General features: G+C 44.4%; 1 protein-coding gene across 9 annotated transcripts in view; it reads left to right on the forward strand.

The window, feature by feature from the left end:
* The window catches only part of FRMD4A (FERM domain containing 4A), a 418,655-nt gene that overhangs the window by 390,230 nt on the left and 6,000 nt on the right, over positions 1-22,425 (forward strand). For 8 of the 9 annotated variants that reach the window (XM_083701332.1, XM_083701337.1, XM_083701336.1 and 5 more), the window contains 7 exons: positions 3,182-3,304; positions 8,117-8,345; positions 10,385-10,441; positions 12,475-12,712; positions 14,496-14,660; positions 16,467-17,326; positions 19,610-19,706. In XM_083701332.1, coding sequence (XP_083557458.1) covers positions 3,182-3,304; positions 8,117-8,345; positions 10,385-10,441; positions 12,475-12,712; positions 14,496-14,660; positions 16,467-17,326; positions 19,610-19,706 — 1,769 coding nt within the window. Of the gene's footprint in view, positions 1-3,181; positions 3,305-8,116; positions 8,346-10,384; positions 10,442-12,474; positions 12,713-14,495; positions 14,661-16,466; positions 17,327-19,609; positions 19,707-21,172; positions 21,245-22,425 lie in introns of all 9 variants that reach the window. The other variant, XM_083701333.1, reaches the window with a different exon arrangement.

Genomic DNA, 22,425 nt, shown 5'->3' on the forward strand with positions numbered 1-22,425 from the left:
TCAGAATGGACTGAATTCTGTGACTTACATGAATCATGCAGATGTATGCAACTTGTATATCGCCTGTATTTTGCATTATTTATTTTTGTTTTGGTAATCATGGGGAAGAGCAAGGAGCTATGCAAAAACTCCTTCCTAGTCACCAGAAATCTTGTTCAACTACTTCTGTTTTCTGAGATTTCCCCACTCATTCCGTATATAAGTACCTTTGCAGCCGTGAGATCTAGAAACTGACCCTTTTCAACTGGAAGCTGCTGTTCTTTGGAAGCTGAACTGTGCAACCAGCACAATGCTCTGGCCTTTTTCTGCACTTCTGTAAAATTTAGCATTCTAGTCATTTCTCAAAACTCTTACCTAACCCCGCAAAAGGTCAAGTAACTGGAAAACACTTTTCAATGAAGAGCGTAAGGGAAAATAGCTGAGCTGCTGAAACTTAATTGATCGTTTCTTTTTCGCATAAGAAGCAAAACTTGACTTTGGTAGTTTGCCTACGTGAGTAAGGTTTATAAGGTCAGGTTAGGCCCCACATGTCCGTGCCTAAAAGGTTTTGCTCAAATCATCTGTATAACATTTAAGCCAATTCAATCATCACCCTTCAGTTTTATTCTAAATTTCTCTCCCCAGGCTCCCATAATTTAGTTTGTTTATTTTCCGGTGGGAATTGCTGTCATATAATGAGACTGGTAGACTGAGAGAAGGAAATGAATTGAAACCCTTGGGGGTAGCCAAACTAAGTTTGCCCCTAACCATTTGCAACAGTGGCATCAAATTTCTGCAGGCTTTGGTTACTTATTAGTTCATCTTAAATTACAGGAGCCAGGCTGCTAATGCGCTTTTTGTTTTCTGAAGAAATTATTTGTTTTTAAAATATGAGCAGTCCCATTATTACCTTTAAAAATAATACCATGCAACTGTTCCTTTTGCAAATGGGATTTCATATAAAATGTTTTGCATCACATTTGTAGAGTCCATGTTGCTTTTGGGGCTGATGCCTTTTCCAGTTGGTGTGAATACTTCAGGCCGCTTTCCTAAACAGCAAGAACGTGGGGAGAGGGAAGGAGGGGAGCAGCAGAGCTAGAGAAGCCTGCAGCTGATCCTAACGTCACAGTGATGACAGAGTGACACTTCCACTCAGTGCCAGGGCGGGGGGGGGGGGGGGCTAGCCAGGTTTTTTGCCCCGGGTGAAGCCTCCAGAGGCACCATTGAGGCTCCCTGCCTGTGTGTGGGTACACAAATGCGCCTGAAGGGGTTGCCAAACTGGGTCTTTGACCCGGGTGAAATAAAGCCTAGTTTTGCCCCTGCTGTCACTTGATTGGCAGTGCCAGGTATCACACTGCAGAGCCAGGAAGCGCCATCTTGAAAGAGGCACAAGGTGGAGCGGCTCTTCTAAGATTATGCCTTTTGCGTTTGGTTTTGTAAGGACTTGTATTTTTTCGGGGTGGGGGGATTAAAAAAAATCTGTGCTGATTTAATTGGAGGCAGGTTTTATTTGTATTTTATTTAATTAAACAATGTATATACTGCTTAACAGCATAGTCTCTAAGCAGTGTATATAGGGTTAAAAAGATACAATAAATATGTTAAAACACACCATATTTAATCAAACATTTGAATTGATTGTGCATCAGCTTCTAGAGGCTGTGCTGGGCTGACATGTAAAGCTGCCCTTAGAAAGTGGAGATAAACAATTCAAGGCCTCCCAGCAGCTCATTGTGTGCTTAAGTTAAGCATCAAAAGAACCAGGCTCTCCTTTCTCAGTGACCTGAAAAGAGGAGAAAAGCTCCACTGAGAATCAGGGTCGGGGCAGCAAGCAGGAGGTTGTCTGGAGCTTTGCTTGCCTGCCACTTGCCTGGATAGTTTTTGCAGAAGGCTGGGGATTTTGGACTCTCTCAATGCTGGTGTTGCAGCTAGTGCACAACATTATCCCTCCTTGGCACAGAGCCTTTTCCCTGCTCCAGGGCCATCGTCTCTCTCTCTTTAGACAGCTCCGTGCCTTTGTTCTTCACACTGCAAACAAGCAACAATGTTTGTGCTAAAGGTAATGCCAATTACCTTTTTAAAAAAGTTGTTAAATGTGAAGGATCCACCTTGTTATTTTAGACTAATCTGTCCAAATGACTCTTTCATTCCACCATGGAATAATTTGGTAGTGGATCAAAATTGCCAATAAATAAATAAAAATCATTACATGAAACTTGACAAAATGATATTCAGCAGGTAAATATGATGCAGCTATTGTTTTACTGCCACTACTTCTATTACTACAAAATGTTTGTTTAGAGCAGGGGTGAGGGGTCAGATTATTATCTCCCCCCTACCCCCTGTGGGCCAGGTTTGGCAGGTGGGTAGATCTACCCACCTGTCAATCACCTGATGTCACAATCCTGTCACAGTCACCTGATGGAACCTGTTCAGGCTTGCAGAGTTTGAAATCGAATGGTGCAGGGAAAGGCACAGCCTGCAAAGTGCCAACAAATAGCGAAATGCTGTGAAACTAATCGTTGGAGCTTGTGAAACCAGCAGGTGTCCTGTGCTCTGCCAGTCCAACAGTTTAAACTCTCTGGTGTCGTAGAAACTGTACAGATTTTGACCAATATAGTAAAATCTGTCTCTTGCTTTACAACAATCTTCTGCCCAAGGAATGTTTGCTCTTAATTTAAACAAAAGATCGGGTGACATAAGAAAGAGAGATGAGGCACAGGGCAAGAAGGGTGAAAGTCGATGCAATTATGCACTCTTAGGCTTTGTTTGACTAAGAGGTTAAGCCACAGAAGAGAGGTTTTAAGCAGGTAATTGACAGAAGAGAGGTGAGACTTTGTAGGAGTTCTGTATAGGGAGTTCCAAGAGAGCAACATGGCTTCTTCAATAAAGTAATCTCAGAAAGCTTGACAGATTAACCAAAAGTAACTTTTACTTTCCAGTTTCACATTCTCTTCTGGTCACAGATGACAAAGCATGTGGCTCAACCACCATTCTTAAGAGGATCTTTCACAAAACAGAAGTTCTAAGTGAATAAACACACCCAGAAAGAATCAACTGTGTGTCCTTCAACCAGAAAAAAATGCAATATTGGTTATTTAAAGACAATATTTGTGAAATGCTATTGCACGTCTAGATAAAATCCACTTGCTGCATGTGCACAACATGCAGCTAACGTCTAATGTTTTATATACATTTGCAGGAGCTTACAGGAAAATTGCCAAGAGAATATCCCCTTGACCCAGGGGAAGAGCCCCCAATTGTGCGTAGAAGAATAGGTACTTCCTTTAAACTGGATGAACAGAAAATACTGCCAAAAGGAGAGGTGAGGATTGCTTTCAAATTCAGACTTTCTGTTTCTCTTTTGCACTATTAAATTAAAACACCAGCATTTAGCCTGTGCCAGGATCTGGAAAGATAGACTGAGTAAATCATTTACTGAAATTATCCTCCCTTTGTGCTCTTTAAATTTGATACTAACTTGTTGAATAGAATTTGTGGTCTTTTTATTATGGGGCATTCCTGATTATTTTGTTGTCTTGATATTCCTAGGGCACATTATGACTGAAAGATTATGAATTGCTTGCTTTTTGGATAGTGACATTTGGAGCAATAGCTCTTTTTCATGTTTGGGCTGATGTGTGGTAATTTAATGATTTGCCCAGTCCTATCCACATTTAATTGAATGTGGGTAGTGCTGTGGTCTAAACTATAGAGCCTAGGGCTTGCCAGTCAGAAGGTCAGCAGTTCGAATCCCCGTGACGGGGTGAGCTCCGTTGCTCGGTCCCTGCTCCTGCCCACCTAGCAGTTCGAAAGCACATCAAAGTGCAAGTAGATAAATAGGTACCACTCCAGCGGAAGGTTCTGCTCTGCTCTGGTTCGTCAGAAGCGGCTTAGTCATGCCGGCCACATGACCCAGAAGCTGTATGCCAGCTCCCTCGGCCAATAAAGCGAGATGAGCGCCGCAACCCCAGAGTCGTCCGCGACTGGACCTAACGGTCAGGGGTCCCTTTACCTTTACCTTTATCCACATTTAACCCTAATTTGACTTATGGAACAGACAGAACCACCTTTTTGATAGGGGTGGGAGCAATGTTTCACATGAACACAGCAACTTGGGTCTCCCTGCTCAAAGCCCAACATTCTGTCCACCAGGCTAATTAGCATATAAATGAAGAGAAAGTACTTGTCTAGACTAGTGACTTGGAAAGGCCATGCATTCTGTTGAAACAGGATGTCCCTGTCATGTGCCAAGAGGAATTTTCCAGTGAATGACACTGGTTAGACATGCTCTTACATAGAAAATAACTCAGATAATGGTACGTTGTAGTGACTTGTTTAGTCTTCATTAGGAGAGACTTCATTCAGAGTTAATTTACTACAGCAGAACAGTGATTTGTGTTAATGAACTTTTCCTCAGTAGTATGAGGCAGACACTTTGGCACAACTGGTTTAAATAGTTTCAAGCTGGTTTTATTGCCATGGCTGTCTTCGAAGAAGCTGCCACAGGGAGTAAAGCAGAGCCGCTGGGCAGGTGCTTCTGCTGCTCCCCCACTGAAACCTTGGGAGTTATAGTTTTGGGGACATTCTGAGACTCTAGTGTCGGAGTATATTTTTTAGTGTTCCTACATTCAGCTAAGCATTTTTTAAAAGTTAGGTGTGAATAACCAGACATTTCCCAGCATGGCGAGCTGAGCTTTTTTGCTTTCCTAACTAGGGCATGGAAAGGAAGGTTGTATCTAGGGAGACACCAATCCATCTAGTGTCGTTTTCATATGTGTTTATTCAGAAGTCTGCTCTGTTCATGAAATCCACACAAAAATTCAGAAACATCCATTTTCAAACACATTTGGGTATGTTTTTTGAGCCAAGAATTGCACCACTAAATTAAATGAAGTGTGAAATCTGAAGGATAACTGAGTTCTGGTCCAAAAGGTGAGTGTCAGGTCAGTTTGTATCAGAATTTGCAAAGAATGAGCACCTCAAATATCTATAATTGTGCCTCATGCCTTTTGATTGTAAGGACCACTCATTACATGTTTAGGTGTATTCCTAGGTAATTTTAAATGTTCTGTGTGAAACTGTAAAGTAATACTATGGCAAATCCATGTTGGTAAACACATGTGCCATCTGGGTATACTTGTCAAGAATCATGACTGGCTGCCAATCCTGCCGTATGCACAGCCAGCGGCAGAGTGAGCTGATACTGTGGTAAGAGCCCCAGCAGATGATCCACATGGGAAAGTGGCAGGCTTGGTCGATAAGACGGGGCCATTAAAAAATCATACATCAAATGCATTCATTTTTAACAGTGCCTTTTATCTGCTGCCTTCACTGGCTGTTGTGGGAGATTTTCTGTAGTGAGGCGGCAGATCAGGATCTGAGTCTTAAAATATATTGTGTTGAATACACATTTAATAAATTCAGTGTTGACAGAGCTTATGAAAGCTTCAAAGCAAAATCTCTTTCTAAAAAAACCCACACATACACAACAGCCATTCAGTCTGTAGCATTGTGAGAACTGTAGCTATGGGTTTAAAGTAGTGGTGATTCATCACTGACAGCAAAGGAGATTTTTAAGCCAAGATGTCCAGAATGAATACTTCAGAGAGACATATTGTCTTGAAGAGAGATTAGTTCACAGCAGTGTGGCTTCTTCGGTGACTGTGGCACTGATTGACAGAGATAGACGATCTCTCTCCATAGAGCATATGATAGCTAGTTCCCAGCGTTTCCTTGTGCTGGCTGGGGGATGGGGTGTGTGGTCCAAAACATCTGGAGGGCACACGTTGAGGAAGGCTGCTTTAGAACTAGAACCCAGGACAGGGTTATGTTGGCAGGAACAGGCTTGGTTCTTAAGCGTTAGGGCCGCCAGGGGCAGGTATACCCTCCTCCTCAAAATACACACTTTTAATTTATCCAGTAAAAGTGAAAATTCACCACTGGAGGAAAAGATGAGGTGCTGCTCTTGGGACCCAGTTGCAGCAAGAGCAATACTGTTCCTACACTGTGTGGCCCAGCCCTCATTGTCCCAGGTGCCAGAGAGCACACATACTCTGCACCCAGGGGGAGCTGTGCAATAAACAAGACTTTCATAGACCATCTGCTGACATAATGAGCATTTTGCTAGCTGCAATATATATTTCTTTCAAAGATTCATGCCATGCCTCTTGCTCTCTGAATGAACCCCAGAGTTGCTTACAACAGGTTATGCCATTCAGTGCAAAGCATATGCAACTGAACACAAAACTGTTAGCTTAATCTCTGTGGTGCAACAACCACGGGAGATGCTGGGGGAATGTCATCTTAAAGGCCCCCTTCCCAGCTCTCTGGTGTTTCTACTGGAGCCGTCCTTTGTGGACCTAAGACAAGCCTGAGGAAAAGAGCCTCCCAAAGTGTAGATGCCACCATCTCTCAGGGGTGAGGTTTTTCCTTGCCTGGGCCAAACAGAGTGTGGTGCTTGGCTCCCTGTTTGCTGCTGAGGCAGCCAAGAGAGATGTTAAAGCTCCTTTCCTCAGCTCTCTGATGTCCCTGCTGCTGCTATATATATAGGCCTCCAGTTAATACGAGGCAGTTTAGATTCTTCTGATGGAAACCTCAGTAGTATAGCAAATAGAAAATAATAAAATAGACCACTAGATTCATTCTTCTGTGGGGAAGGGACAAAAATGCTGCAGGAAGAAACTGAACTTTTGCAAAATATGGAAGGATTATCTATTGATGGTTTTAATTCCTAGCCTCTAACAGATGATTTTTCCTCATTTAGTGCCTTCCTCCCAGCGCTCGGGGATAGAAACTTGTTTTTAAAAGACAAAGAGTCCTCTCCATGAGATTGCATGTTTGTGCGAGTACATGAAACACGTGTATGATTTTACAGTGTAACTTGTCCTTCTGACTGGTTATGAGTTGTGAAATATTTACTGTGGTGTTCAGTGCCGACACTAGCTCTATGTGTGTGTTATTCATGTGAAGGTCAAGTGTGTGTTCCCTGGGGAGCAAGGCCTACTCTGCATCTGCTTCCTAAAGTCACTGAACATTATGCACAATTGTCTGTAAGGCAACAGCAACCCACAAGATGTTGCTGATGTGTGGGGACTGTATGGATGGAATCAGGACTTCCAGGTGTGCAGGTGTCCTGATTACCCAGAGCCCCAACACATGCACAGGAATTTGCACACTGGGTTTTTCTTACAGAAAACCATGTGCATATGCTCCAAGAAAAAGTGCAGCTCACTTCTCAGTTAACACACAATTGTCTTACTACACAACTTTGAATTAGCAAATTCCATGGAACAAAGACCCAGGAATGTCAAGATTGTAATGCTGTGATCCCCAAGGTCCAATTTATACATTATCAGATTGGTGCAGCCATTTCTCTGTGGTTTAATTCTGCACCACTCTGGTAGAATTCTGTGAGGAACCATGTGAGTGGATGAAGGGGAATGCTCCTTACTATGTCAAATGGATGTCATCATCATTGTCATGTCCCCCCCCCCCCAGTTCATTGTAGTGACAAGATAGGACGTTCATAACTACTTTTCATTACTTATTTGTGGTGTTGGCATCCATCTGTCCTGGGAGACAATGGAGGTGTGTGCCTTTGGGGGTGAAGTCAACTGTTGGAAGGTTGCAGCGCCTGCTGTGGCTGTGAGACCAATATGGGAGAGACATGTTTTGTTGCAGGTGGGGCAGAGGAAGGCATCCAGTTGTGCTGCTGCAGGTGCACCGGGGCGTTTCTTCTCTCTGTGCTCCTCCCAGCGGTCATTCCTCCTCTGCTCACTGCTATGGATGCACAATCTGACTGACTTATTTTGTGTAATACTACTAAAATCCACAAGACTGAGCAACATGAACTAAAGTTGTTTTAGTAGTGCCATTGTGGTGTGTAACATAGAAGAAAGCTGTTGCTTTGTAAATCTCCCCAGTATACACCAGCCAAACTTGCCCGTGATCAGATGTACTGTTAGTAAGCTGCTACACTAGGCAGCCTCATAGTCCTCTTGGCTGGTCTCTGTGGGAGCAGTGGTGGACCTGGAGGGCTTTTGGCCTGACCCAGCAAGGTTCTTCTTCTTCTTCTGTTCTTCCATGCTCCATGGCTAAGGCACTGACAGCCACAAGCCTCTTTCTTGTTGGTCAGGAAGCTGAACTGGAACGCTTGGAGAGAGAATTTGCCATTCAGTCCCAAATCACGGAAGCTGCCCGACGCCTAGCCAGTGACCCAAATGTCAGCAAGAAGCTGAAAAAACAAAGGAAAACCTCATACCTGAATGCACTGAAGAAACTTCAGGAGATTGAAAATGCCATCAACGAGTACCGTATCAAATCTGGAAAGAAGCCAACACAAAGAGCCTCCTTGATCATAGATGGTAAACAGAACCCAAACTTCATGATACTCTGATCTTTCTTCCTGATGATCATTTGGGGGTGGGTGGGTTGCTTGGGAGAAAACAATGCTTCCCAAGGAACTGATGAGGAAGTGGGTTTCTGGAAGGAGTATACAAATATTTCTTCCTAACCTCAGCTTCCCATCGCCAGGCAGACTGCTCTTCATGCCACACCTAGATCCTCAGCTTCCATATCTGAAGTTGTGTCTTCAGATCCTTTCACAGACAAATTTCAGTTAATGGATACTGTTAAGAAATGTGTGCGCAGGTTAAAAGGAAAGTGGTAAATGACATTGAAACGTAAGTGAGTATGCAGTGCTATGTACTTTGGGGCAGGGGCATCAGCCGTCTCCAGGCGTTCAGTCTGAATGCACAAGGGCTTAAAGTCGGGTAGGGGCAGGGGCATGCAAGCCCCCTCCATGCCCCCCATGCTGCACCACCTTCACTTCAGAGGCTTTCTAAGTGCATTTAGCTGAGCCTGCTTAAGTACCATATTTACACAAATGTAATGTGCACCTTTTTTGTTCAAATTACATCATAAAAATTAGGGTGTGCATTAGATTCACGTAAATACAGTGGTAATAAGTAATTGCATCCTCGCAATAAGTAATCCTGATGGGGCAGGATTCCAGATACGTCTTCTAAACTAAGTGTACTTCACTAAAAGCCCCTTCAGATCTTCCTGCTCAACACAAGGAAATTGAGATGGAATGACCACACCTGCCATACTAGGCGTGCATGCCTCTTTTCTCCTTACTTTTAGTCTTCATGTGCTCAAGCTAAAGACTGCTTTGAGGCTAAAGGGTTAAGCAGTGGAAAAATTGGTGAAATAAATAAATAAAAGGGCTAATGTTGGGCTCTGATCTAGCTGGTTCTTTCCAGAGAAGGGATTGGGGGTGGGGTTTGAAAAGGGCAAATTTCACATTAGTGATTATACTCAGGTCCTGTTATACAAATGCTCATTATATGAAAATTCACTTATCCAAACGCGAGGAATTGGTACCAAAACCTCGCTATATACACCTCAGATTCAGATATCCAAGCAGCCAACCCTTGCGCAGTACTGTAAACAAATAAGCAGCTGTAGAGAAGCCTTGCTTTTTTGTATTTTGCTGTCCACACCAGAAACCATGGTGGGAAGGAGGGAGAGAGATCAGACAAATAAGAGAGCCTTTTTCCCCTTCCTTGTTTGCCTTCTGCCAGGTTTCAGGGGATTTTCTCATCATTTTAGGGTCAAAATTCTGTGGTTCAGAACGCATTAGAAAATTTCCCATAGGGATCAAAGGAAATCATCAACTCATGACGTAAACACATTTTGTTCAGGTAGCGGGACCTGCATGTATTTAGAATGATCATAATGCCTTTATATCAGTCACTGGTGCAATCACACTTGGGATACTGTGTACCGTTTGTATCCCATCTTAAAAAGGATATAATAGAGCTGGAAAAGGTGTATAACAAGGAACCCAAAATTTCCCTTATGAAGACACACAACAGCAGTTGAGACTTCTTAGCTAGGAAACAGCTGAATTCTGAAGTCATGAACAGCAGGAAAGTGGAGAGACAGCAACATGTCTCCCTTACTCATAATGCTAGATTAACTCAGAATCACACAGAAAAATGGAAGGACAGTCCACTTAGGACAAAATAAATGCAAGGAATTAAAACATGGAATCAGCTGCTACAAGATGTGGCAATGGTCACTTTCTATAGCTTCTAAATGGGTATTTAAAGGGGCAGATTCAGGGAAGATATGCTTCTTAAGGGCTGCATAGCAACAAAAGGGAACATTTCAAGGGCAGTATTCCTCTGAATATCAGTTGCTGCCAAACATGCAAGAGCTGATCCTTACCTGCTCTGCGTGTGAGGTCCATGGAAGCATATTAATGGGAAAAGCATGCTGGATTAGCAGAGCTGTTCTTATGGTCTGACATGAGTGGATTACTGCTGTGAAAATCATGCTGGGCTTCAGCACACCATGGAGCTACACAGTAACCTCCGTGTGTGTTTTCACTTGACAGATGGAAATATTGCCAGTGAGGACAGTTCACTCTCGGACGCTCTCGTTCTGGAGGATGGTATGTACAGCATTCATTGCAATATATTGTATTTTATGTCTCTGCTGAAAAAAAGAAGCTTGTGTTGTGTCAAAGGAGTTGGGGCAGAATCCTGTCAAAGCTCAACACTTCTCATTGGTTTAGTGGGAGAAGTTTAAAGTACATCTATCTCTGCCTTAACATCAATGGGACTTAAATGTACTTGGCTTTGGCTGGATCATCGCCTAAGGCTGTAAGAACTCATTTTTGCAACTGTAGTAAGACTGCCAGGACTCTCTCCTGTCTATATAATCTCCCTGGAGAATCCTGCACTATATGTTTTTCTCTGAGCCTACCTCACTGAAAATTGTTTTTGTTTAAAGTAACATTTCCAAGATAGTTTGGGATGATTTTATTTCAAGCAGTCACTACCCAAATATCCAAATAACCTTTTTCAACTGAAAAGTAGGCACAATTTCCTGCAACCAAAAGTTCAAGCAGACGCCACATCCCTTGTAGAATGATATCATACTGTCACTTGTAGGTATTTTGCTGCACTGAAAAACATACCCATCATCATCATCATCATTTTTAATTTGTATACGGTCTTTCTATCTTACAATACTCAAGGTGGTTTACAAGCTGAAGAAACAAAAAATGTACATCTTATAACAATCTAATGCAATACAAAATGTGATAATAAAACATAACTTTAAAATAGGCAACCTACACCAAAAAAGTAACATTCAACAATCATTAGAATAGTATTAGGTAAAGGGAACCCTGATCATTAGGTCCAGTCGTAGCCGATTCTGGGGTGGCGGCGCTCATCTCGCTTTATTGGCCAAGGGAGCCAGCGTGCAGCTTTCCAGGTCATGTGGCCAGCATGGCAAACCAGAGCAGCGCACGAAAATACCATTTACCTTCCCGCTGGAGCAGTACCTATTTATCTACTTGCACTTTGACGTGCTTTCGAACTGCTAGGTGGGCAGGAGCAGGGACCGAGCAACGGGAGCTCACCCCGTCACGGGGATTCGAACCGCTAACCTTCTGATCGGCAAGCCCTAGGCTCTGTGGTTTAACAAACAGCGCCACCCGCATCCCTAGAATAGTATTAAATAATAATAATAATAACATATAAAAGTTAAACAGAAATCCACTCAACAGTTACAATAAATAATTTCTAAACTATAATCCATAAAACATTGGCAAGCCACAGTACATAAAATAATACAATACAAATTGAGAAGCCCAAGACAAGAGGGTGGGGCAAGGCAGGTAGACAGAGGCCTTGCCTGACGAAGTCTCTCCCTCACCTCTGAACTGCAGGCTTTCAGCACTTCCTGAGGAGAAGAGAGGAGGGAGGTAGGCCAGCTCCAGTCTCAGAAGATGTTCCAAGCAAATGATCTGTCAAAGCCAGCTACGTCAGCCTTCTGCTAGGGAATCTGCCCATGTGCTGTCAGTAATGATCACTTGGGGGCTGGATCCAGGGCTTTATGGGTAATACAAAATGGTGGTGTAGAGTATGGGGATGAACGCTGTCCATCTAGCAAGGCTGAAGACATCAGCAGCAAGAAGCAGGGTGTTCACTGCAACTGACCCAAAGCTTTGGCAGAACCTCCCTGGGTAGATCAGAATTAACTCTTCCCTCATTGTTTCTCAAAAGAGTTGCAAAGCTCTTTTATTCTGGCTGGCATTTGGAGATTGGTGATATGGAGAGCTGTCTTGAACTCATGTATTACTTGACTGTTGAATTTGCTGTGGTGCTTTACTGTTTTCTAGGCTTACATTTAATTGTGGTTTTATATTGCTCTGTTGTATTTTTTATATAAGCTGCTTTGTGCACAGTAAAGTAGTATGGCATCTGTATTTTAGTTATGCATAGGATTTATACACATATACCTAAAAAAAGGCCTTAAAATGAACATATATTCTACCTCTTTACACCTGTATCAATCTTTTTAATTGTAAGCTCCTTGAGGCATGGGCCTCTCATCTTCTAAAATGCCATGCAAAAAGTATTTAAACAAAATAGTGTTCCTGTCCTTTAGTTTTCCTCTTTTTTCCCATTTCAGAAGACACTCAGGTTACCAGCACGATATCCCCTTTACAGTCCCCTCACAAAGGACTCCCTCCCCGTCCCCCCTTGCATAATAGACCAGCTCCTCCGCAGTCCCTGGAGGGACTCAGGCAGGTGCACTATCAGAAGAAGGACTATGACAAGTCCCCCCTCAAGCCCAAGATGTGGAGTGAGTCATCCTTGGATGAACCCTATGAGAAGGTCAAGAAGCGCTCTTCACACAGCCATTCCAGGTTAGTCATAATGGAGACAGACATTTCCTTATCATGCAGCACCCATTTATAAAGGGGGGGGGGGGACGACGACCAAGGCTTTGTAAGCAAATTTCATGGATGTGCAGTGGGATACTTAGACTCATAGAACTGCAGAGGTGGAAGGGACCCCACATTCCCAGAAGTTTCTTCAGCAGTCCCAAAAGCCAAAGAGGTTAGTCAATGCAAAGTAGTACAGTCGTACCCTGGAAGTCGAACGGAATCCGTTTCGGAAGTCCATTCAACTTCCAAACTGTTCAGAAACCAAAGCATGGCTTCAATCGGAAGCTGCCATCCAGGTATTCAATCGGAAGCTGCTGAAGCCACTGAAGCCCTGCTGGATGTTCAGCTTCCAAAAATAGTTTGCAAACCGGAACAGTCACTTCAGGGTTTGCAGTGTTTGGGAACCAAAACATTTGAGAACCAAGCTGTTCGAAAACGAAGGTACAGCTGTAGTCATTAATAAACTGCAGCTTGCTTCTTCAGCTGTGGAAGTAGCTCTGACGAAGACATCTGAGGAAACAGCACCTGGATGCAAAACATAGTTGATTTGGCTAATGCCTCTGCATCTCCATGATGGAAGGTGTTTAATTCAAGGTGCTCATGCTAATGTTTAAAGCCATAAACAACCCAGGCCCCAGATATCCGAAAGACTTGCCTACAGGTGCTCTTGGGTATTGACATTGGCGGAGGGGCCATCTTGGTTGTGGTGGCCCAAGAGAGGCCCTTCCCTAGGGCAGCCCCTAAGCTAGAGCTTTCCAAACTGTGTGCCAAATGCTCCTCCCAGGCCCGGAAAAGGGTTAGTTTAACCTCCGGTTTGCTAGTAAAACGGAATTGCTGTGCTGTGAGATGATGCATGTTTCCAAAGTGTGTCAGCAACATGAAAAGTTTGGAAAGCTCTGCCCTAAGCTATGGGGCTCTCTTACTGCAGAGGTAAGTCTGGCATCTTCATTTTGCAACTTTACCCTGGCTTTTGACACTTGAGGTGCGCATTTTTAGGACCCACCTTATTTCTGTGATTGCAAGTTGTTTTAAACTGTTTTTAATGATGTGCTTTAATTGTTATAAGCCACCATGGGAGCTTAAGGTGAAGGGCAGGTAAATTAATAATAATAATAATAATAATAGCCACCACTCCCAAATAGCAAAACAAAAATATCACTCACTGAATACATATTTTACAGCTGCTTAGGCAACACAACGCAGCAACAACAGCAATAGCCTGGTAGCCTCCAGATGTTGTGGGATTACAACACCTGTCCTCCCTGCTGATTGGCCAGGCTGGCTGGAGCCTATGGGAGCTGGAGCCCCACAACATCTATAGGGCATCAGGTGGGAGAAGTCGGTCCAAGGGGCATCTGTTGCAATAAGAAGTTGGGCAATGGGGTCCTCTCTGTGTCTTCCAGCACTTCCTGTGCTTTATTTGGCACATTATTTGTGCCTTAGCTTATTGTTGTTAGAAAAAGGAGCAATGCAGAGTAATTTAGCAGAGAGTTAGTGTAGTAATGTCTAACAGCATGAACAGTGAGCCCAGAATTGCCTTGAGTGAATTGACGTCAGGCAACCCACTCTTTCTTGCTCCCCAGCTGTAGGAAGAGTCGCACTGGGCTGCTGAAATAGGACCTGTCAAGTCTGCCAGACTTAAGAAATGAGAATTGTCGTCGTACCCAAAAACGCTTATGGTTTTCTCATATGCCCATGTAATAAAGTATAAAAGCTGCATAAAGAAGGCTGCCCTGATCACTGTGTTTCCTTTTGTGTGCAGCAGTCACAAGCGGCTTCCCAGCACTGGGAGTTGTGCAGAGGGGGGCGGGAGCAACTCCCTACAAAACAGCCCCATTCGGAATCTGCCCCATTGGAACTCCCAGTCCAGCATGCCAACCACACCAGATCTACGGGTACGCAGTCCACATTATGTGCATTCCACTAGGTAAGTTCTTCCAGCCCAGTAGGTCCTCAGCTTCTCTTCTCCCACCCCCTACCAAATGTTAAATATGGAGCCTGGAATTCCTAAAGCCTGCTTAAATTTCATCAGGGTGCTCAAGAGTTGCTCTGAATTGGATTGTGCTCCCAGTCCTCAGTTCAGTTTCAGCTAAAACAAAGATGCTGATATTTTGGGGAGGGATAGGAGCCTTTTAGCTAAATCAAGTTTGAAAAATAGATTAAAATTATGTTCTTGAAATCCCTTCACATCCCCAAAAGTTGCATACAGTATGTCTTCAACTTGCGTTCATTTAATTTGTGCACATTCAACTTTACATGCAGAGCAATAAAGAAATAAAGAGGGAAATGACTTTAGCAATCCCATCTGCCATTGAAGCCAATGTTTTGAACTTCCCTCCTCCCCTTTGTGAGTCCTTTCGTTAACCATTTCCTCCTACATCTTTTATAATAATCGAAACCTTTTCCATTAAACTACAAGTGTTATTCCAATCCTACTGATGATTTTAGCTGTTTCCAATGGTTTTTAAGATAAATTATGTATTTTCCCCATTCCTTATTTAAATTTTGGTCTTTCTGATTCTTTCGGTCATTTTTGCTATTTCGGTGATTTTGGCTTTAGGCACGATTCCCGGAACGTATCCCCCACATAAGTTGAACAGCTGTTTTACCTGGGTACAGGTGCTCTATATGTGTTCAGTTGGAACTGGAAATGTACCACATAGCAGAAAAGTGTTACCACAGTTGTTTTCACATGATGCCATTTCGCAAGTTCTAGAAAACATTTGGTCATGGAATCCAGCTAAACAATGTTGGAAGCAATGTGATTATTTGCTTACGAAAACAAGGAAGCAGTATCTGGATGGATGGTTTTGTGTATTTATTGGGCAATATCACATCTGCACTCAGCTATGATGCTTCTTGGGTGACCTTGGGCCTGTCAGTATCTCTTATAGAATGTACAAGGGGAAGCATATGAGTGAGATATAAATGTAATACATAAATAAAATGTTATTAGGTAGGATTTTGACGGGTGTTCAGCATCAGATGCTTCAGGGCCTGTGGAATGGCAGACCTAAAGGGAACCTTATCCACTCATTAAATTTAGGTGGATGTGTTATTTTCCCTATCCAAATGGGAGAATTCATAGAAATAGATGAGTTTTAAATTTATTGGCGCTTCCCATTTTGTCCAATATGGAGCTTTCATATCTCTCCACCTTAGGGACTTACACTAATGGTTTCTCATTGGGAATTTGACTCATCCCCCCCCCCCCCAAGTAAAGGATGTGAAACCTCTACTTCAGAAGAGGAAGAAGTGCAAAAGATTCCCTGCCGTCACCATGTAAGAAGCTGTTAGCCTGGACTTTCAGAGGTGTGTGATGCTTAATGCAGGCTTTCGCATACTTCCTGTATTCTGAATTCTGCCAGCTTATGGTGACCAGTGGCATCTTTACATTGCCAGGCCTAGACTCCACTGTATTTTCTTCAGATATTATGCAAACATACTACAGAGTTAACCATGACAATGTCTTTTTGTAAGCAAACTCTGCTATGGTGAACTGACCCCAAATTTGTGGTTAGATACAATTACAAAGAATAATTGATTTCAGAGATCCCACCTTCGTTCTGCAGCTAAAAGGCTGGAGTCCCTATAGCTCAGGGTCAGGCAGCCTTTAATTGTTCTCTTTCTGTTAGCCTTCCTTTGCCACCACAAGTGTACTCATTCCACACCACAACTGTAGGCAAAACTACTGGAGCAGTTTATAATTACAACCTTTTTTCTGTGCTTGCAGGTCTGTGGACATCAGCCCTACTAGGTTACATAGTTTAGCACAGCACTTTAGACACAGAAGCTCCAGTTTAGAGTCCCAAGGGAAGCTCGTTGGGTCAGAAAATGAGACGGGGAGCCCCGATTTCTACACCCCTCGGACTCGCAGCAGCAATGGCTCTGACCCAATGGACGACTGCTCCTCCTGCACCAGCCATTCCAGCTCTGAGCACTACTACCCTGCTCAGATGAATGCCAACTATTCCACCCTGGCTGAGGATTCCCCCTCCAAAGCCCGGGAACGGCAGAGGCAGAGGCACAAGTCGGCAGGGAACCTGGTCTCCTCCAATTCAGGGAGCATGCCCAACCTGGCTGCCAGGAACGGGACTGGCCACCACGGATTCTATCTGCACAGCCAGAGCCAGCCGTCCTCCCAGTACAGGATCAAGGAGTACCCTCTCTACATCGAAGGGAGCTCCACGCCGGTGGTTGTGCGCAGCCTAGAGAATGACCAGGAGGGACACTACAGCGTGAAGGCACAGTTTAAAACATCTAACTCCTACACGGCGGGGGGAATGTTTAAAGAGAACTGGCATGGGGAGGAAGCGGACTCCGTCAGGCTGACCCCCTCCCGTTCTCAGATCATCAGGACTCCGTCTTTGGGCAGAGAGGGTCACGAGAAGGGGTCGGGAAGGACAATGGTGTCAGATGAGCTGAGGCTGTGGTACCACCGGTCCACAGCTTCCCACAAAGACCACAGCCGCTTGTCGCACACTAGCTCCACTTCGTCGGATAGCAGCTCCCAGTACAGCACCTCCTCTCAAAGCACCTTTGTGGCGCACAGCAGGGTAACAAGGATGCCTCAGATGTGCAAAGCAACGTCAGGTGAGGAAGATGATTTGCACCCATATGCAAGAGTCATTCCTGGGGGTTCCACATGTACAACATAACCAAACCGCCCCCACATCTCGCTGCTCTGGTGGTGTGGCCTTCTGAGCAGCCCTAGGTCTGCATCCGTCGCAGTCAAATGACTCCTAACACAAAGACACAGCCAAATTACTCACAATCAGAGGAGGGTATTCGTGGGTCTCTGCATGAGTCACTGTATTGAGCTTGTTGCTTTCTAAGCAGGAGCTAAACTTCAGTAACACAGGCAGAAACACAAGGACTCTCCTGAGGATGGGTAATTCTTGCGCTCTGAGACTCTAAACTTTTCAAGTGCAGGTGTAAAGTGTGTCATCAGTTGTAATTCAGGAGAAAAAGCATGACCCCAGCAATCAGCAATTTGGTAAACACTGGCACAGTTATACAATATGTGCTTTTCACTATCGGTGAATGCTGGTAGGGGGAGGAAGGGGCATGTTAGGTCAAAGGTTTTAGCAATAAAGGTAGAAGTTCTGTTTGTTATTCGCTTGTCATGTGAAGCAGGGTGAATCAACAGAAGGACAGTCCAAATGAGTTTTTAAAAGGTGATGAAAAAAGTACACGACTGAAAGCATGTCAAAATGCAAGTAGATAAATAGGTACCACTCCAGCAGGAAGGTAAACGGCGTTTCCGTGCACTGCTCTGGTTCGCCAGAAGCAGCTTAGTCATGCTGACCACATGACCCAGAAGCTGTACGCCGGCTCCCTCGGCCAATAAAGTGAGATGAGTGCCGCAACCCCAGAGTCGGTCACGACTGGACCTAATGGTCAGGGGTCCCTTTACCTTTACTTAAGGTTGCCAAGTTGCAACTTGGAGATCCCACCTGCCCATTTGTGGACATCCAGTGAAGCTGAATGCTGAAAGATTGAGGACAGATAAAAGGAAGTCTCCACCCCCATCGTTCAGCCTGGACAATGAGATCCAGCGCCAAGGGCTTTCTGGCAGTTCCCTCACTGCGAGGAGCCAAGTTACAGCCTGGTTAGGCAGAGGGCCTTCTCGGTGGTGGCACCCGCACTGTGGAACGCCCTCCCACCAGATGCCAAAGAGAAAAACAACTACCAGACTTTTAGAAGACATCTGAAGGCAGCTCTGTTTAGGGAAGCTTTTAATGTTTGACAGACTATTGTATTTTAATATTTTGTTGGAAGCTGCCCAGAGTGGCTGGGGAAACCCAGCCAGATGGGCAGGGTATATATATATTATTATTACTATTACTATTACTATTACTATTAGTTTCCATTCTTCAAATGAGCTCATAAACCATGAAATCCTGGCACCACACAACTTTTTAAAAATCAGCAACAAGGATGGCTTTTCTCCCAGTACAAGCAAAATCATGAAGAATGTTTGTTTATATAATATTAGGATTTACATCCACATTAGCTGTACTTGTAAAAGGCCACTTGTGTAGCTTTTATTTCTAGAATTGTTATTACTCAGCAGGGCAAATTAAAAGTTAGAAGGGAGGCAAGGTAATTCCCCAAATTATTCAGAAGTTCTTTCCATGTTTTTACCAACTCACTCCAACCTTTATACAATTTGGCAATCAAAATAAATCAGGAATTGAAACATTGGCCGGAATATAAGACTTACCTGCAAATAAGCCGCACCTTTAAAATCCAAGGCTTATTTGCGGGTGTGGCTCACCTCCCAGCTCTACTGCCCTGAACGGGGGGGGGGGGGGCAGCTGGCATTCTCCCCAAGCTGGCACCGGGAGAGGCTTGGGAGACGCGAGCGGGTTGTCCCGTAATTGGGGGGGTGGCTTATATTTGGGGCAATACGGTACTTTCACAAGACTTGTTCACCAAGGACTTCACTAAGATATTTAAGACAGCTGGCCCCCAGCAGCAGAAGCAGAAGCAGCAATGTCAAACTCCTGTTGACATTTGAGATGGTCTCTCATCTCCCTGAGGTTGAAGGAAGACAAGGGATGCTGTCAGTCCTCGTAGTCACACACAGTTAACTCCACGCAGACCTCCCTTTGAAACTGGGGGAGAGTGAAAAGGAGAGGCTGGATATGTTGTGGTAAGCCGTGGCATGGGCAGCTGTGCTGAAGAAATAATTAACTTGCACTTATGATTTTATACCAAATAAAATGCCATGTTTCATCTCCGTTCCACGAGTTACTACTGCACAGACGTAACAACATCATTGCATTCCAGTCCCCCTAAGTGTGTGTGTGTGTGTGTGTGTGTGTGTGTGTGTGTGTGTATCTATATCTATCTATCTCCATTTCTTTCCAGCTGCCTTACCGCACAGTCAGAGGAGTTCCACACCATCTAGTGAGCTTGCGGCCACACCACCCAGCAGCCCACATCACATCCTGGCCTGGCAGACAGGGTGAGTATGGGCACAGATGGGCACTCGGTGGCAATGCGTTCCGTTTCTGACCCATCTTCCCTAGATGCTAGTCAAGCCACACATACAGCACAACCAGACGCATATCTACTCAGAAGTAAGTTCAGTGGGACTTACTCCCAGGTGAACATGCCTAGGATTGGAGCTCTAGTGCAGGTCATTTGTTCTATGTTCTACCCTGCTTGTCTTTATTACCCATGCCAATGTCTTCATTTAATTGTAAAAGGGGATGGGTGAGTCAACAAAAAGCTCCCAGTCCAATTCCCATGGTCTGGACCTGTTTCCACAAGTTTCATTTTGTAGAAATCCACAGTGTGTGCACATTTGGAAGGAGTTCAAATTCAATCAAACACAGTGGAATTTAGCTTTTTCTTTTAAATGAAAGGCAATATTTGAGGCAGCTGGCGAAGGCCATTCCAGAAACACCATTGCAAATGCCCTCCTGGACCCCCTGCACTCTATACATGTCTGATGTTCCAAAGTGCTATTTCGGAGTTAGGTTAGCTGGCCATTTCCCACTGGACAGAACTTCTCTCTCCTGCTTCTCAGGAACAAAACCAATAGATTTTGTTTTTAGATCCAAATGTGATCCAAATTAGATCCAATGTGGCAGAACACCAAACTTGGATGAGGGTTTGAAGCCCTGCTCAGCCAAGCCCATCACAAGACGACGCTAAGCTGCTCACCATCTCTTAGCCCAACCTGCCTCACAGAGTTGTGATAAGGGCAAAATGGGATAAGGTGCATGTATGACACTCTGAAGCAAGGGGAGCCAACTCTGCGCCCCCTACAGATATTTGTTGAACTACAACTCCCAACAACAATCCGGATTATTGTTTATGTTGGCTGGGGCTGATGGGAGTTGTGAGTCCAACATCTGGCGGGCACCATGTTGGCAAGCCACGCTCTATAGCCTTTTCAGACATTTCTAAGTGTGAGAGTTTAAACTACAGCAGTTTGTGCACCAGCCCCAATCCTCCTCCAACCTTTCATGCATTGACCACAAAGACCTTCCAACCACGTTCAGCTCCGTTAGAATCTCTGCAAACCATAAAGGACAGGAGGGGCAGACATTTGGCAGAGCAGCAGCACTCCTTCCCCCTACAGTTGGAGCCCTCCCCCCACAGTCTCTTGGAGACCTGAAATCTGCAAAAGATTCTTAGCCAAAGGGCAGGATACAAATGCAGCAAACTAAATGCTTGTTGGAAGCTGCCCAGAGTGGCTGGGGCAGCCCAGTTTTTTTTGGGGGGGGTGGGCATATCAACAAATCAAAGTGCTTAAAATTCTCCTTAGCGTTCTCTCTGTGTTACTAACTTTGTTTTGTCTTCAAAGATGATTCACCAACCTGTTTCTGGCTGGATTAATAAGCTCTTAACAAGTGTTTTGTGTCACTGTTTTTCTTTAACATCTCCTCTTTCCTCCTTCTCTTTTGCCTATCCTTTGCTCAGAGACGCTACAGACAACTCACCCACTATGGATGAGTCTCAGTCTCCAACTCAACAGAGTACTGATGAATAGAGGTATAGTGAGGGGATGTTTTCTATATTGGACCCCCCCACCCCCCCTTCCTCCATGCCACTGCCCCTCCACCTTTTGTTCCCCTGTGGATTTTGTCTTCTTTCAAAAGCACCCTGTTCTAGAGTTTTATGGGAATGTGAATTCATTACTGGCTAGTTATTTGCATCCATTAGACCCAATATATGAGATATGCGGGTGGGGGACACGGGTGGCGCTGTGGGTAAAACCTCAGTGCCTAGGACTTGCTGATCGTATTGTCGGCGGTTCAAATCCCCACGGCGGGGTGAGCTCCCGTCGTTTGGTCCCAGCTCCTGCCCACCTAGCAGTTCGAAAGCACCCCCAAGTGCAAGTAGATAAATAGGTACGGCTTTAAAGCGGGAAGGTAAATGGCGTTTCCGTGTGCTGCGCTGGTGCTGGCTCGCCAGAGCAGCTTTGTCACGCTGGCCACGTGACCCGGAAGTGTCTTCGGACAGCGCTGGCCCCCGGCCTCTTAAGTGAGATGGGCGCACAACCCTAGAGTCGGACACGACTGGCCCGTACGGGCAGGGGTACCTTTACCTTTATGAGATATGCATGATTCCAAGTTGCAGATAGGTGCTGTCTTTAAATGAGAGAGTCTTTTATGTCTGCATTTACTGTGTTGGGGGGGAGAATCTGCCCAACCACCTGGAAACAATTTTTTTCACAGGCAAGGAGAGGTTTGTAAACCAACAGTGCTATTTTTCAATTAATAACCCCCAAATATGACCCGCTACAGGTGGTGTTAAACAAGGTTTCATGTCATCATCATCATCATCATCATTATTATTATTATTATTATTTTAGAACTGTCTTAGAAAAGGCACCTTTAAGTACTTTCTAGAAGCATACAGCTGCCAAGTTAACTGATTATTGACCATAGGACTTCATTCTGTTGAGTTTCCATTAGGTTAACCAACAAAGTCTTATCTGAAGCAGGCTTTGCCAACTTGCTGCCCTCCAGATGTTTTGGACTTTAACTCTCCCCAGCCTTAGGCAGCACATGTGCCGGGACACCAGGCTGCTGAATTCGGATCTAAATACTTCTTGTGATGGATTACTAAATGCAATTTTTATGCACCTTGTTGGGGGTGGGAAATTGCCAGCAGGGAAGTAAAATGCAGAAAAATACAGATTCTAACAGTTAGACCCATGCTTAATTAAA

The sequence above is a fragment of the Podarcis gaigeae genome (genome assembly GCF_964106915.1).
Source record: "Podarcis gaigeae genome assembly, chromosome: 10".
In the NCBI taxonomy this organism is placed as follows: Eukaryota; Metazoa; Chordata; class Lepidosauria; order Squamata; family Lacertidae; genus Podarcis; species Podarcis gaigeae.